The sequence below is a fragment of the Drosophila innubila genome (assembly GCF_004354385.1).
Source record: "Drosophila innubila isolate TH190305 chromosome 2R unlocalized genomic scaffold, UK_Dinn_1.0 1_C_2R, whole genome shotgun sequence".
NCBI classification, from domain to species: domain Eukaryota; kingdom Metazoa; phylum Arthropoda; class Insecta; order Diptera; family Drosophilidae; genus Drosophila; species Drosophila innubila.
This window is the reverse complement of record NW_022995374.1, coordinates 12,424,417-12,439,785: the sequence shown is the minus strand read 5'-3', so window position 1 is coordinate 12,439,785 and position 15,369 is coordinate 12,424,417. Positions and strand designations below refer to the sequence as shown.

The 15,369-nt window shown below is 37.2% G+C and overlaps 2 protein-coding genes across 2 annotated transcripts; both read left to right on the top strand.

Annotated features, from left to right (window-relative positions):
- Nucleotides 1-258: 258 nt before the first annotated feature.
- Nucleotides 259-10,448, top strand: LOC117783354. Its single transcript, XM_034620731.1, has 6 exons — nt 259-1,123; nt 5,323-5,701; nt 5,798-6,013; nt 8,580-8,968; nt 9,589-9,782; nt 9,849-10,448. The coding sequence occupies exons 1-6, from the start codon at nt 753-755 to the stop codon at nt 10,070-10,072; spliced, it is 1,773 nt and encodes a 590-aa protein (XP_034476622.1). The 5' UTR covers nt 259-752; the 3' UTR covers nt 10,073-10,448.
- A 2,498-nt stretch (nt 10,449-12,946) lies between these two features.
- LOC117783355 (cytochrome P450 12b1, mitochondrial) lies at nt 12,947-15,283 on the top strand. Its single transcript, XM_034620732.1, has 6 exons — nt 12,947-13,135; nt 13,258-13,381; nt 13,609-13,855; nt 13,916-14,032; nt 14,096-14,528; nt 14,582-15,283. Exons 1-6 carry the CDS (start codon nt 13,037-13,039, stop codon nt 15,158-15,160), a joined length of 1,599 nt encoding a protein of 532 aa, XP_034476623.1. The 5' UTR covers nt 12,947-13,036; the 3' UTR covers nt 15,161-15,283.
- The last annotated feature ends 86 nt before the right edge of the window (nt 15,284-15,369 follow it).

The following is a 15,369-nucleotide window of genomic DNA, read 5'->3' as shown; positions in this document are numbered from 1 at the left end:
TGATATTTATATTTTTTTGTTATATTTCCAAATTGATCTTTAAAAATGACTAACTTTTGTACTTTTTTTCAGTTGACCTTGGCAGTTGCCGAACGTGAAGTGCGAATGTGGCAACAACAGAAGCATCAGCAGTTGCCGTCAACGGGTCTTGGTGTTGGTGCTACTTGCAACATCATGTGGCAAGCACTTGGAATAAAGTGACCCCGCATATGATCCAACAACAAATCGAATAACGAAGCAACAATAATAAAACTGTTGTGGCTTTTCCTGCTGCTGCAGATAATGATGATGATGATGATGATGAGCTTCCTTTATTTTATTTGCTTGTGGCCAAGCGGAAATAAGCAAAGCTTTTGTTTGTGCTTCTGGCTTTAAGCAAATTGAATATGAATTCGAATTGCTTGAAAAATTAAAGTATCATAGCCACAATAACAAGAAAACGAACTTTAAGTCTAACTGCAGCTGTTTGGAATTTAATTAAGCGCACAAAAGGGCAGATTCTTGTTGCCATAAATCAGCTGCAACTGCAACTGCAACTGCAGCCCGTTTTCCTTTTATTCGCGTCGAGTTAAAATACAAAAAGGAACATATAGAGCGACGACCCCGCTGACTAGCAGGAAGCAGGGGCGTAGGCCGCGGGGCAGAAGAGGTGCAGGAAGAGGCTGGTCGAGAACGTGACCAATTAGTTGCCGCCTTCAACAGCCAGCGGTAATAATTTTGGGTGCATTGAACGTCAGTTGGCTGCCACACTGATGACTGCCGCCAAGAGACGTGCGGCAAGCGGCAGCAGCAGTAGCAGCAACAGCAGCAACGAGCAACAGCCATTGCAGCAACAGCAGCAGCAACAGCAACAACAACAACATCTGCAGCAGCACCATCATCATCATCATCAACATCATCATGATCAGGATGGTCATCGGGAGGCACACGAATATCAACATCTGCTGCAGCATCAACACCATCAACACCCGCACCACCATCCACAGCAATACCATCAGAGGCAGCAGCAACATACGTCTCAGCAGCAGCAACAACAACAACAACAACAACATCAGCATCAGACATCTGCATCAGCAACGGCGACGCTGCGCGATTGCTCTGTCAAATTGCCGCTGGACATCCTGTGAGTATACCAAAAAGCCAGCGACCATTAAGAGCTTGGCATTGGGATTGGGATTGGGATTGGACTTAAGTTTGGGATTGGGTTTGGGTTCGTCTCCCCTACAGACTAGGGTCATGTTCCATTGAGGAAACTGCTGATTTTCTCAAACCAAAGCTCTATTTCAGCTTGTTATTGACTATACCCTGTGCTGTGCTAAACAGCGGGTATAACTAAATTATTAAATTGGCTATATATTTATTTTTTCTATTTTTAATTTATTTAATTTTTATTATTGATAACAAAAAGTATTATTAATTTTTTTAAATTTGATAAAAAATTTGATAAAAAAATTAATATTGTAATCAAGAACAAAAAAAAACAATTTTAATGATTAATAAAGTTGAATTTATTAAAAGAGGTAAATGTTTTAATAAAAATAAAAATCTAGATGTGGCTTTAGAGAACCCCACACTCTTAAATAACTTGCTAGCATATATAGTGCATCGATTTGTATGGGCCAAAAAATTCACAAATGATACCCCATATTCTAAGATATGTTTACCAAGAAATCATAGTTCTAAAATCAATTCTTAGCTCCCGCTTTTTGATAGCATATCAAATAAAAATTATATTAACAATTAAATGAATAATTAAATTTAGTTATTGGATTGATTAATGAGTTTTTATGTTTCACTTAAAATTTTTAATTAATACGATTAGACAACCTAAGTAAGTTTAGTTTTAGAAGCGTTCAACTTAATTCTGCAGGGTATACAATGGCACATAAATTAAATGTGATCCCTAGACTTGACGCACTCTGTGCTGGTGTTTTCAATAAAATTTACATTTGAACGACTCAAATGAAATTTGTATGCATTTGAATGTCTGGAAAATGTTGCGACTTTTGTGTTATACTGCATATTTGTTTGTTGCTTGTTTTACATGCCTCAATTAACTTGCTGTTTTATTAAGTACTTGTACAATTAAATGCATTACGTGACATATTTGACGCCTTTAAATATTTGATGTACAATTTTCTCTCCTCAAAACGATTCAAATATCATGATTCAAGTATTATAAATTTAACTAGCTAAATATTTTTTGAAAACAATCAGCATGTGGATGTTTTCTAAAATTTTCATTACGATTTATGAGTTGCACTTACTTACTTTTTTTAAAAATTTATTTTCTACATTAATCTGCATAATTCCTAAGCATATTTTATTATTATCCTTGAGCTCTGCAAAAACTCACATAATTTTTCAGCATTAATTTACAAGCTCTTGAAATGATTTTTTAGAGCTCTAAGTGAGATAAATGTGACAAGTTGCAATTGTTGAGCAGTGAGCAGTGTGAAGTGAACAGTGAGCGTGTTAATACCATTTGAGAGGTTGGCTTAAGCTTTTAAGCCGCTTCCAGCTGGCCCATTAGTTTGTAGAATGCTTTAAAACAAAGTCAACTTGGCCAGGATTTAAGCCGCTTTAAGCTGGTTGCCGGCGGGCAGCTTTAGCGAAGCAGAAAAGGGTCTGAGTACAGCTACCAGGTACGGCGCTGTCAGCTTGAATGCGTGACAGCAGAAGCAACAATAACAATAACAACTGCTCTGTAACAACAACACTGAGACGCAGAGTCAAAGGGAACGTTGCGTTTATGCAGATGCCAAGTCAAGTGGCAGCCGCCTCCTGTGGGCCATGAAATGAGGCCAGTGTAGGGCTGAAATGCAGCTGCAAATAGAAAACTTAAAGCATGCCACACACGCAAACACACTGAGAAAGAGGAAAAGAGGAAAGAGTGAGAGAGAGAGAGAGAGACGTGTGAAGTGACTCTACACTGTGCTCAGTGTCGTTACTTTTAACGAGGTGTCGCATGCAAAAGTCGACCAGGCCGACGGGATAGTACGTTGCCATGCTGCCAACTGCCTGTTGCAGCACTCTCTGCCTCCTTTCTCCCTACACCCTCTTCCTCTACTCTCTGCACTCTTCCTGTCTATGAAAATGCACTTAGCCGCCGGCTGCCTTAGCTGCAACATCTACTACTATTGCGGCATTCTGCAAATGAAGTCATCCATTAGACGACGACGACGACGACGACGACGACGACGAAGACGATATTACGTATACGCCGCCTGTGCTGCAACTCATAATGCGGGCCGTGTTTGTTGCGGTTTAGTAGGAAACGTTTATAATGGAATTCGTTTAAGCGCTGACAAGGCACAGCCTGTGGGCAGCAGAGAATAAGAGAATGGGATAGGGTATACACTCAAAAAAAAAAAAAAACAAAGATCTAAAATCAAGAACATTCATCTTTAATATTTTGTTCTTAAAATAAGAACATCTTAAGACCATATTACTACTACTAAGAATATTCATTTAAAAAATCAACGTTTTTAATACATGAATAAACATCTTAAATTGTTAGGAAAGTATAAATATGAACTATTTTATATAAAACAACTGGTGGCCCCGAATCCCACTCGTAACAGACAGAATAAAATATGTAAAAGTCAAAATTATAAAAAAAAAAAATTATACATTTAAAAAATCATTTTTAATTTTTTTGTTCTTTGAATTTAATTTTAAGAACGTTCATTCTTAAAATTAGAACTAGGTCTTGTTTTAAATGTTCTCAAAACCAAGATGTGTTTTCTTAATCAAAGAATTTTTTTGTTCTCGACGCATTTTTTAGACCAAAACTCTTAGTTTTGAGACCAAAATCTTGAATTTAGAACAATTTTTTTTATCAGTGTAGGCACTTGGTTATAGGGTATAGGGGAGGGACAACTTCTGACCCCGGTCAGGTGTCGCCGCGCTAATTTTGCAACAGTTTTGGCTCGTGAGTCACGGCTTCAAGTTGCCCAAGTTGTCGTTTGGGCCTTCACTTTAATTACTCAACGGCAGTCGAAACGGCAATCTAATTAGCTTGCCTCTTGCCTCCTGATTGCCAGTCCTGCCTGCCACATGCCACTTGCCACTCGACGACCCGACGACTTGGTTACTCGGCTACTCGGCTACTAGGGCGTCTCTTGCCTGACGACGCCTATTGAATGTGGCGTCCATTAGATTAATTGAGCACAGGAAAAGTGCCAAAGCAAAGGACAATCTATACTAATCTCATGACCTTTTGCTTTTCCCCTTCCACTAACTTTCTCTCTCATTTTTTATACCTGTTTCTCGGAGATTACAAGTGTAGTATGTATTCGTTGCGGCGTATGTAACTAACAGAAGCATGCGTGACAGACCCCATTAGGTATATATATTCTTGATCAGTATTAACAGTCGATCCGATATAGTTGTTGTCAGTTCGTTTTCCTGTCTGTCTTGGTGACTGTGAGAGCTAGAGTGATCAAATTTGACAAACTTCCAACTGTCATAACTTGAAGAAAACTGACCAGATTATTAATCGGAATGCCATTTTGATCATGATTCGGTCTCTTAATTCATACTGCATTTAAATTTTGTTAATTTATAAAATTTTATTATTTTTGACCAAGATTCGATTTTGATGGTAAGGGTCCCCCCTTTGAAATTTTGAAAATTCAAAATTTTAAATCTCAAGTTTTCACTTTTAATCAACTCCTTATATTGTAATTAGTATAAAATGACAATTTAAACTTGATTTTGAGGACTTTCATTTTTCTGTAAAAAATCATGTCAAAATTAAGAAATATTTTGACTTGTAAAGTTGCTAGGTCAGAGGCTTGAGCAACTTCGAACTGTCATAACTTAAACAAAACTTTTTCGATTTTCAAACGGAATGTCATTTTGATCATGGTTTGGCAGCGTAATACTTTCTGCATTCAAATTTTATTAAATTCGTTCAAAAAATTTTATTCACCTGGATGTCCTTCGATGTCATATTTATTATAAAACGACAACTATCATCATTTAAAAGTGTTTCAAAATTGATTTGGTGTACCGTAACGTTCCGGTATTGATACCGAAACCAAAAGAAGATAACTGAAATAGAACCTTTTACCGAAATAGTTGTTTCGGAACGTAGCGGTACTAATACCGATTAAGATCAGATAAATATATCGTTAGATATGACTGTTTTAAGACTTTAAGACAAGCCCAAATGTATGCAGTAATTATAACCCGTTGGAGCTTATTCTTTTCAAATACAATAAATACATATTTATTTTAAATAACGGGTATTTTATAGTCATGAACTCTAATTGTTCTCACTCCAATTGCCTTTCCGTCTCTTTCGCACTCTTTCAGCTGGCTGCCAAAATCAGCAATGCGACCAGTCGGAGGTGATGCCTCACACACGGATTGCATCTTGGTTGTCGGCGTATCCCGTCCAAAGCTGGCCGTAGTTTTCCTCACGGTCATGCTGATCTCATTGTTCCTCACATTTCACGTGCTCTACGACAGCGCCGTCTACAATATACAAGCGGCACAGGCGGTGCACGAACGACATCGTCTCTCCCTGGCCGCATCTGCGTCTGCGGCGGCTGCAGCGTCTCCGTATTCCTCGAATCCGAATCATTTGCCCGTGTTTGTGAAACCGGTTGCCAGTTCAAATCAGCTAAGTCATCCCATGGTTTTTCCCTCCAGTCGCGTGCACTTTCCCAAGACAAGTCGACGATTGCCACAGGTAAGTAATGAAGTCCTTCTCCGTCTGCTTCTCCTTCTGCTTCTCCATCTGCTTCCGCTAATTGCTGCAATTTGCATTTGCAACGCTTCATTTCAGGCACTGATAATTGGCGTTCGCAAGTGCGGAACGAGGGCGTTGCTCGAGATGTTGTATCTGCATCCGCGCATCCAGAAGGCCGGAGGGGAGGTGCACTTCTTCGACCGGGACGAGAATTACCTGAAGGGTCTCGAATGGTATCGCAAAAAGATGCCCCACTCATTTCGCGGCCAAATTACCATTGAGAAGAGTCCCAGCTATTTTGTTTCACCCGAGGTGAGAATTCATCAACCCCTTCACACCCTTCAGACCCTTCAACGAGCACTTAACTAAACATTAGACAATTCTGCACTCGCTTTGATGTCTAATTGGCAATTAGGCTCGTCCACTGCAGATGGCCGACCGTAATTATTAATTAACTGTCCGCTTGCAGAAGAAGATGATGATGATGTTGATGTTGATGAAGAGCGACTGCATCGACATCTATCAAATTAAAGCGAAACGCTTTCAATTCTACTCCTACATCTCCCAACTCGCATCCTCTTTTTTTTTTCCTTGCTCCTTTATGTGCTCTCGTATATGTGTGTATCTACTCTGCCAATTTCCGTCGCCCTATTCCCTGTCCGTGTTCGTGTCCGTGTTCATATCCGTGTCCGTATCCAACCAATTTTGGCAGCGGAAATGTTTGCAAATTCATTTGGCAAACGGCGTCATCTAACACACATCGCTCCTCATATCCTCCCTGTGTCCCTCTCTCTCTTCCTCTCTTTCACTATTCCTGCGTCCACTAGAAAATATCCTAAAACTGCGGCAAATTTTGGTCCACATTCAGTTTTATTATTGTTTTTTTATACCCTGTATGCTGATTTCTTTGATTAGATCTATTTTCTTAATTAAATCCTTAAAACAATTTAAAGTCATTAAAATAATCTTAGTGATTTACATTCAATTAAAACATAAACTGAACATTTGTAACTTTAATCCCCGATAACCAAAGCTGAAAAAAATTTGTCATGCTATCAAAAAACATTTAATATAATTAATATTATTATTGTTCCAAGTCTTGAAACGAGAATTTGTGTTTAGTGGAAAAAATATAACAACTAAAACTTTTAAAATACATTTTTTTTGACGATTTTTATCAAACAAAAAATTTAAAAATGTTTCGATACAAAAATTAACTAACGGGTATAGTTATGAATAGTAATCAAATCTTATTTTTCATAAAAAATATTTTTCAAGTATAAATTTTTTATAATTGATCTAGTCTATCGAAGCACTCTGTAAATTTGAATTCTTACAGGATAACTGTTAGTGAATCATTTTAAGCTCTTCAAAATTTTATGATGATTTGTATCCTTTATTTTTTTTTTTAAGGTTATTTTTTTGTGTTTTATTTTTCGCCTGTTGCCCGCAGAGTTTCTGTGCTGTTGTCGCTGCTGCTGATGCAATTTACTGGTCGAGCCGGAAGTTGCATGTGTCACCGAAATTGAAACCTTCAGGTGGCAACTGAAAACTGGCAGCTGTAGACTGTAGAATCTGGCAATTGGGAACGGGAAACTGATAGCTGGAAAGTCAAATAATGGTTGCGGTGTTATCCGAATGCAATAATTCATTCAGTTGTACTTTCAATTTATGGCTGAGCTGCAGCTGTTCTTCCGTTTGTTAAATCTACATTAATGTCATTATTAATATTTATTGACATACCCCCACAGGCCCCGCTGGGAACTGTCTGTCCAGTTCATAATGCTCGTATTAATATATTTCATTTAAATGGTGTGCAAAATTTAATGAAACAATTTCAACTTTAAATTAGCCTCGCGTCCCATAAATAATGCAGGTCCCAACGGTGTGCTTTCGTCTCCAGCTGCAACCAGAGGGGGTAGAAAGAGGTATATATATGCTATTTACTGGGGCATATGCTATATACCATGTATAAGTACCTTAGGTATTTATTTAGCTCGTCATTTTCTGGTTCATCAAGATGAAAGTTTGCCAACAGTCGCTTGTTGCACTTGTTGCACAGTTCGTGGAAGGGGGCCCATTGAAATTGATTAACTTTATTTAGTTCGCCTCGTTGGTTTTGCATACCCTTTAAAAAATGACAACGAGGGAGAGGGTATATTTGACATTAACAACACAGATGATGTTTTTTTGGGCATATTTTAATACTGGAGAAATTACCATACGCTTTATATTATGAACAAACCTGAATATAATATTTACAGCAGCTTAAAAGTATGCTTTACTTTTTGTAAAATTAAAAACAAAACAAGATACCCAGTTTTAGACTGAAAAGAATTCGCTTGTGTTTTTTTGTTTTGCTTGATATACCCCTTAGACATGACCAAGGGTATATCAGACTCGTAAAAAAAGAAAATCAGAAGATGCAAGTACATATATTTTACATATTGTAATACAAGAAAAATCCAAAGTAATATCTAAATTAAATAAAATTTTTGGACATTCAAAAGTGGAATCTGCAATAGTCATGAATAAACTTATGGTATCTCTTAATACAGGGTGCTTAGTAGTACATCATTCTGCACTTTTCATACTATACTATGCCTCAATTGCACGGCTCGGCGACGACGGCATTGTGGGGCCATATTTTCCGTTTAAATGAAATTGTTCACTGCACAGTGGCTGCAATGGGGCAGCAAACGAGTCGATAAAGGAGGCTGACAGCATACTGCTGTGCCAGACTGTAAATTCATTAGCTGCTTATCTTATGGCCATGTCATAACTTGGCATTATTCGAGGCTCGACTTGACATAACCCCAGTCTCGATTCTACGTTCACATTCCTCATTTCTCTTTTCTCCTTTCTCCTTTTTTTGCAGGTTCCCGAGCGAGTGCGTGCCATGAATGCGAGCATCAAGTTGTTGCTCATTGTCCGTGAGCCCGTGACCAGAGCTATATCGGACTATACCCAGTTGCGTAGCCATGCGGCGACTGCGATATTGCCGCTGGCTGAGAATAGTGCTCCTGGTTCGGGTTCGGGTTCCGGTGCAAGCTCCAGCTCCAGCTCTAGCTATGGTGTGAGGATGCCGACGCAATCGACACTTTATGCCAAGTTGCAGGCGGCACATGGCTATGAGAATGCGCTGGGAAGCGGAACTGGAGCCAAGGAGACGGCAACGGGGGGAATGGCGGGAACGGGAACGGGAACGAGACATGCAGCCACAACAACAACCACGCCCACTCCCAGTGCCGCCCAATTGGCAGCCAAGTAAGTGAAGCAAAATGCAAGGCAAACTGAAAAACAAATGGAAATGGCACAAAGAGAAGTAAAGTTTTCCTCAGACAGCTGTACTTTTGATACCCTTGCATATTTTAAACAATTTAAATTAATAAATTAATAAAAAAAAAAGTTTATATTTCACTCAGTTAAACTTTTTTGAAAAAGAAAATTGATGTTAATTAAAACTAATTTAGCTTTTAATTCAATTCTCGAACGGTTATTTAAGTAAATCGGATAACAACAATGAAAACTAACTTTTATTTTTGATTTTTCTAAAAAAATTGTATGGTAATTACTATATAAAGCCTTTTGTTAATATTTAAAAGCAGGTAGTTATTTTTAATTAAAAAAAAAGAAAATCAACACATAGTTTTTATTTTATAATGTTAATTTTAGCATTATATAACAATACCAATTGCACTATCTATAAAATTGGTTGAGCTTCTTACCAAGTCTTAAACCCTCAGCAAGGGTATAAAAAGATGCCGAAGAACTTTATTTATTTGCATTGCCTTATTTGCCTTGGTGCTGGTACTTGCCACTTGCAGCTGCCACTTGCTCCAATTGCCACAGCCACTTTATATATACGAGTATATTTAATTTTGCAGGTCCTTTGAGGAGCTGGCCATATTTCCCAATGGCACTGTGAATGAGGCATATCGTCCACTCAGCATATCCATGTACCATGTGCATCTGCATCGCTGGCTGGAGGTTTTTCCGCGTGAGCAGCTGCTGGTGGTGAACGGTGATCGTCTTATCGAGGATCCACTCTCCCAGCTCAAACGCATCGAGGCATTTTTGGGTAAGCAAACAAACATTCAATTGCAATTTTAATAAAATAAATTAATAAAAATTTTTCTCAATTTAGGCATTGAGCATCGCGTGAAAAGCGAACATTTCTACTTTAATGAGACAAAGGGTTTCTATTGCCTGCGCTATGATAATGGAGATCGTTGTCTGCGTGAGACGAAAGGAAGGAAACATCCGCATGTGGATCCCGTTGTCGTGTCCAGACTACGCAAGTTCTTTGCCGAATATAATCAGCGGTTTTATGAGCTCGTCGGCGAGGATCTGGGCTGGCCCGAAGAGTAGTTTGAGAAACATGGACTGATGATGATTAATACGAGAAGTCGCAGCAACTTCAACTGCAACGGCAGCACATTTTTCCACTTTGTTTGCAGCAACATTTAATTACGAACAAAACAAACATTCAAGTTGAAAACTGCGTGCAGAACAAACAGCAAGAATATCAAGCAGACGAATGGAAAAGGATGCAGAAGGATGCAGAAAGACTCACAGTTTCCACTCCTGGCATGACGCCATATTTCTGCCTGTCTGCCAGCAGGCTGACAGTTCAATTATGCGAACTTTGGCGCCACCAAAAACACCCCAAAACCCAAACCCAATCTCCACCAAGAACCACCCTTTAACCCAACCAAGTGCAGCGTAGAAAAATGAAACTGAGAAAGTAGAAAAAAAGAGTAAAATATCACATGAAAATCTATGGGAAAACCAGAGGAAAAAAATACTCAAAAGAAAATCGAAACGAGTAAAACAAAAAGCAATATCTACATGATGTACGAAGTTTGCGCATTGTCTGAATGTGTGTGCGAGTGTATGTATGTGTGTGTGTGTGTGTTGAGAGAGCATAAAAATTAATTAAGCAACTAAATGTGATTTTATAGCATATAACAGATACGGGCAAATTGCAATTGAAATGAATGCGTCTCGAGATTAGTTAATAAATGGGGCAATTAAATGTATTTACACAGAATCGTCGGCTGAATTAAAAGTGTGCATAAAACAACAACTAAACGTACTTCAAAAGCAAAAAAAAAGAAAAACTTAAATATATTATACATATATCTATAGCATATCGCAAACATATCTGAGCTACTCAACCTATATATACCATATTATTAAATAAAATCAAAGGATTTAAATTTATATAGCTGAGGCTAAGCAAATGTCACATATCAAAAATGAAAGTGAATGAAAAACAATTTTGAACTCAAAACATATCAGTCAAATGTTTAAAATCTAGTCTTTAAGTAATAGTTACTAAAAATATATATTATTATTATGATATACAATTAATTGTTAATTGTTTTGTTAATTTCTATCAAAATTTAATTAGCAAGAATTGCACTTGATTAAATTAAATTATTTTGATTTGCTTTAGTTTGTTATTAGCATATATATTTACCAAGTCCTTAGACAAATTACTAGTTGAATGCACTGCCTAAAAATATTCAATATATATATATTGTGCACCACTCCTAAGTAAGTTTTTTAATGCATTTTTTAGCAAATTATTTGTAATTGCTAGATTAAATCAATTAAGCTTAAGTAACTATGTATACATATATCAAGATCAGATTAGCTATATATATATATATTACTTATACTTATACAAAAATTTCATGTACTTTCGAAACTACTTGTAATTGTGAAGGAAAGTGGAAAATACCAAGCATATCAACTCAATGTGAGCAATTTAACTTAGGCTAATTACCAAATCCCGAGAAAACTAACTAACTATTCGTAACTACTTATATATATGTGTGTAATACCTAATGATCAAACGATGATAATGATGACGACCCAACGTATCTTAACTTTTGTTAATTCCATTGCCTTGGTTCCCATCATAGTTCTAGTTCTTAGGGATCTTCAGCACTCAGAACTCATTACTCAAGAAGCGCTTAATACGTAATTTACGAGTAAATAGACCTAGAAAATCTTAAACAATCCGTGTGATTTTTCACAGTCTCAACTAATGCATATCAATTTCCAAAACAACAACGATGACAAGTGAACACCATGAAAAGGAAACTAATCAAGCAATATTAATTCAAGAAAAAATAAAAATAAATAAATAACAAAAACAAAACAAAGACTGAAGGTCCTCCGCAGAATGTTTTCTCAATGATTTATGTTTCAAAAATACCAAATAAATACCTTAAAAACATTAACAAATAAAGAAACAGCAAACTAAAAACCAATCAACCAAATAAGTAGCATGAAACAACGAACGTTTATAATTTGTTATATTTTTATACAAAATGCAACCGAATGAAACCGACCGTTCAAGTTTGTTTTTATGTGCTGAATTTAATTGTATATAATACTTATATACATTTAACTATATACCATCTGTAGTTATCAATTTTCCTTTAACTACGCCAATTTCAATCGAAACATATCAAATACATATCAAGTGTTTAAACTAAAAAAAAAAACAAACTCTAACGCCTCCATTGACATATCGATATATTGATGTATTGTCTACTTATATTTAATGTGTATGCGCATGTGTATGTGTATTTTAATGCAAGTCACATACATAAGCATACAACTTGCTAATCTATAATGTACCTTAACAAAAAAAAATCAAGAACAACTATGTATATTTCCTTAAATCTCAACTCTCTTGACTCTTATTCAAATTTTCAATGTACATGTCATTCATATTTACATAGCAACAAATGGAAACGATCATTCAATAACAAAATCAATAAATTGTATGAAACTAAATAATATGAAAAACAAGATGAAATGAAATACAAAATCAACATTTTAAACTTTAAAACAATTTTACGCATGCAATGAATAAATGTATTAAAAAAAAAGCAAAGCTGCGGTTTCATTGCTAATAATCAAGTTAATTTTGTTTTTTTTACATTTAATATATTGTTTTTAGCTATTATTTTTTATTTTATATTACTTAATCTTATACGTTTTAAAAAATATCTTTACAGAGCACAGCTGTCTGCCAAGGGTTAAACTTGAGTGAGAAGCGAAAAGCTTGCTTACAAATTCAATTACACAAACCAAGAGCAAAGCTTTGCAGCGAAAAGCTTCAGCCAAAAGTTTATGCTATATACAAATGTATGTCAATTTTATATTAACGTGTAATTGACGTTGTCAGTTGAGCAGCTTATTTAGTCATAGTTTGCATTCTCTTGGAAACGGTTGTTGTAGATGATAAACTATTCATCTATACTCTACATATTAGTTTTTATAGATAATAGTTTGGTTTAAAGTGTTAACGATATGTGGCGAAATATGATAAGTTCTTATTGTAACGCTTCTGGGCAACAGCTGAGCGTTAAACGGTTGCTATTTGTAGACAGGACGCTTGAGCAGCAGCAGGTGAGTGACAGCTGAGCGCAAGAGAGCGTATAATAGCGAGAGAGAGAGTGTGTGCAAGTGTGAGAGAGAGAGAGCTTTGTTTACAAACAATCCTACCCTGTTGGAAATTTACTTAAACGTAGGTTCAATTGGAACTGTTGGACACGTCGCCACCACGCTCAGATGAGGATTGGCTAAACGCAAAGTCCTACAAAGAAGTTCCAGGACCCAGCACATTGCGTGTCCTCTCTTACTTTCTACCAGGCGGTGAGTATACCTAAAAAGTTTTTTGTTAAAAAAAAAAAATAACCATAAAATGTAAATTGTTTTGAAAATAAAAAGAATTCCCAGTTTTTGAGAATAATTGTTCTTAAAAACAGAAAGCCCGCCCGAAAAATAATTTTTTTTCAACATAAAAATGTTCTAAATATTATTTTCCTAATTTTAAGCAAATTTTGACTGTTTTAATGACTATTTTTTCTCTTTATGTCTAGGAAAGTTGTACAATATGAATCTCATACAAATGAATCGCCGCATGCGTGAGTTGTACGGCGATATTTATCGTTTTCCTGGTTTAATGGGCAAATCGGATGTGATTTTCACCTACAATCCATTGGACTTTGAGCTCGCTTATAGAAACGAGGGAGTTTGGCCCATACGCATAGGTCTAGAGAGTTTTACGTATTATCGCAAGGTGCATCGCCCGGATATATTTGGTGGCATTGGCGGACTAGTCTCAGAGTAAGCTGATAAAGAATGGTAAGACTTTTTCAATATATAATATTCTAATTATTTATATAGACAAGGAAAAGATTGGGCTGATATACGCAATAAGGTGAATCCAGTGTTGATGAAAGTGCAAAATGTCAGACAGAATTTGCCACAAATCGATCGCATTGCCAAGGAGTTTATTGACAAGTGGGTTCTGTATGCTGCTCCCAACTTCCTCAACTATATTTTGAAACTTTAACTTGATTTCAGATTGGAAACGTTGCGGGATCCGCAGTCACATACTCTGAGCGTAGACTTTCACGATCAGCTCAAGATGTGGGCCTTTGAATCGATTAGTTTTGTGGCACTTAACACTCGCATGGGCCTACTAACTGATCATCCAGATCCGAATGCAGCTCTGCTGGCCAAGCATATGACGGATTTCTTTAACAACAGCTTTAAATATGATATACAACCCTCCATTTGGCCGTATTATAAGACGCCCGGGTTCAAGAAGTTTCTGCAGACATACGATCACATTACGGAGATCACAACGAATTATATTGAGGCGGCGATAAGACGATTTGACTTGGAGAAGAATCACAATCAGGATAGTAAGTGTGTTTTGGAACAGCTGCTGGCATTTGACAAAAAGGTGGCTGTGGTGATGGCGATGGATATGTTGATGGCAGGCATAGATACGGTACGAGAGATTACTCCCCGAATACTTGATCTCTATCCTAGCTCTGTTTGCAGACCTCTTCGGCATTTGTGACCATACTCTATCATCTGTCCCGCAATCCCAACAAGCAAGCAAAATTGCGCCAGGAGCTGCAGAATATTCTCAGTGATTCCTCTGCTCCTCTGACCGCTGAGAACACCAAGAATATGCCTTATTTGCGGGCCTGCATCAAGGAGGGACTGCGCATCACCTCAATTACGCCGGGAAACTTTCGCATTACGACCAAGGACCTCATACTCTCCGGCTATCGTGTGCCTCGGGGCACGGGCGTGCTTATGGGTGTCCTGGAGTTATCCAATAGCGATCAATACTTTCCACAAAGTAAGAGTTTCATGCCGGAACGTTGGCTGAAACAGGACTCCGCCTGTCCCGATACCCGTTCCCGCAATCCTTTTGTCTACCTGCCCTTTGGATTTGGACCACGCACGTGCATTGGTAAACGCATTGCCGAACTGGAGATGGAGACGCTGCTGGTACGTCTATTGAGGTGCTACCAGGTCACCTGGCTGGGAGAGACACCCCTGCAGTACGAGAGCACCATAATCCTGTCACCTCACGGCGATATACGCTTCAAATTCGAGCCAATTGTGTAAGCTCAGAGTTTTACTGGCGGTACTTCTAACAATTATGGGATATATAACAAATGTACTATTAATGTGTACACAAACAGTTAGTCAAGAAAGTGTTTTGATAACATTGAAACTCTACACAATTAATATTTCTATGGATTTTTATTTCATTTCTTATTTTTCTATAGTTTTTAGAACAATTAAAAAACAATTTTCATGAAATATTACTATTT

Bases quoted from the DNA above. Each gene is read 5' to 3' on its own strand.
- LOC117783355 (XM_034620732.1), top strand. From the start codon at position 13,037: ATGTGGCGAAATATGATAAGTTCTTATTGTAACGCTTCTGGGCAACAG. The intron at 13,136-13,257 runs GTGAGTGACAGC...ACTTAAACGTAG, and splicing joins GGACGCTTGAGCAGCAGCAG to GTTCAATTGGAACTGTTGGA. The intron at 13,382-13,608 runs GTGAGTATACCT...CTTTATGTCTAG, and splicing joins CTCTTACTTTCTACCAGGCG to GAAAGTTGTACAATATGAAT.
- LOC117783354 (XM_034620731.1), top strand. From the start codon at position 753: ATGACTGCCGCCAAGAGACGTGCGGCAAGCGGCAGCAGCAGTAGCAGC. The intron at 5,702-5,797 runs GTAAGTAATGAA...GCTTCATTTCAG, and splicing joins CAAGTCGACGATTGCCACAG to GCACTGATAATTGGCGTTCG. The intron at 9,783-9,848 runs GTAAGCAAACAA...TTCTCAATTTAG, and splicing joins ACGCATCGAGGCATTTTTGG to GCATTGAGCATCGCGTGAAA.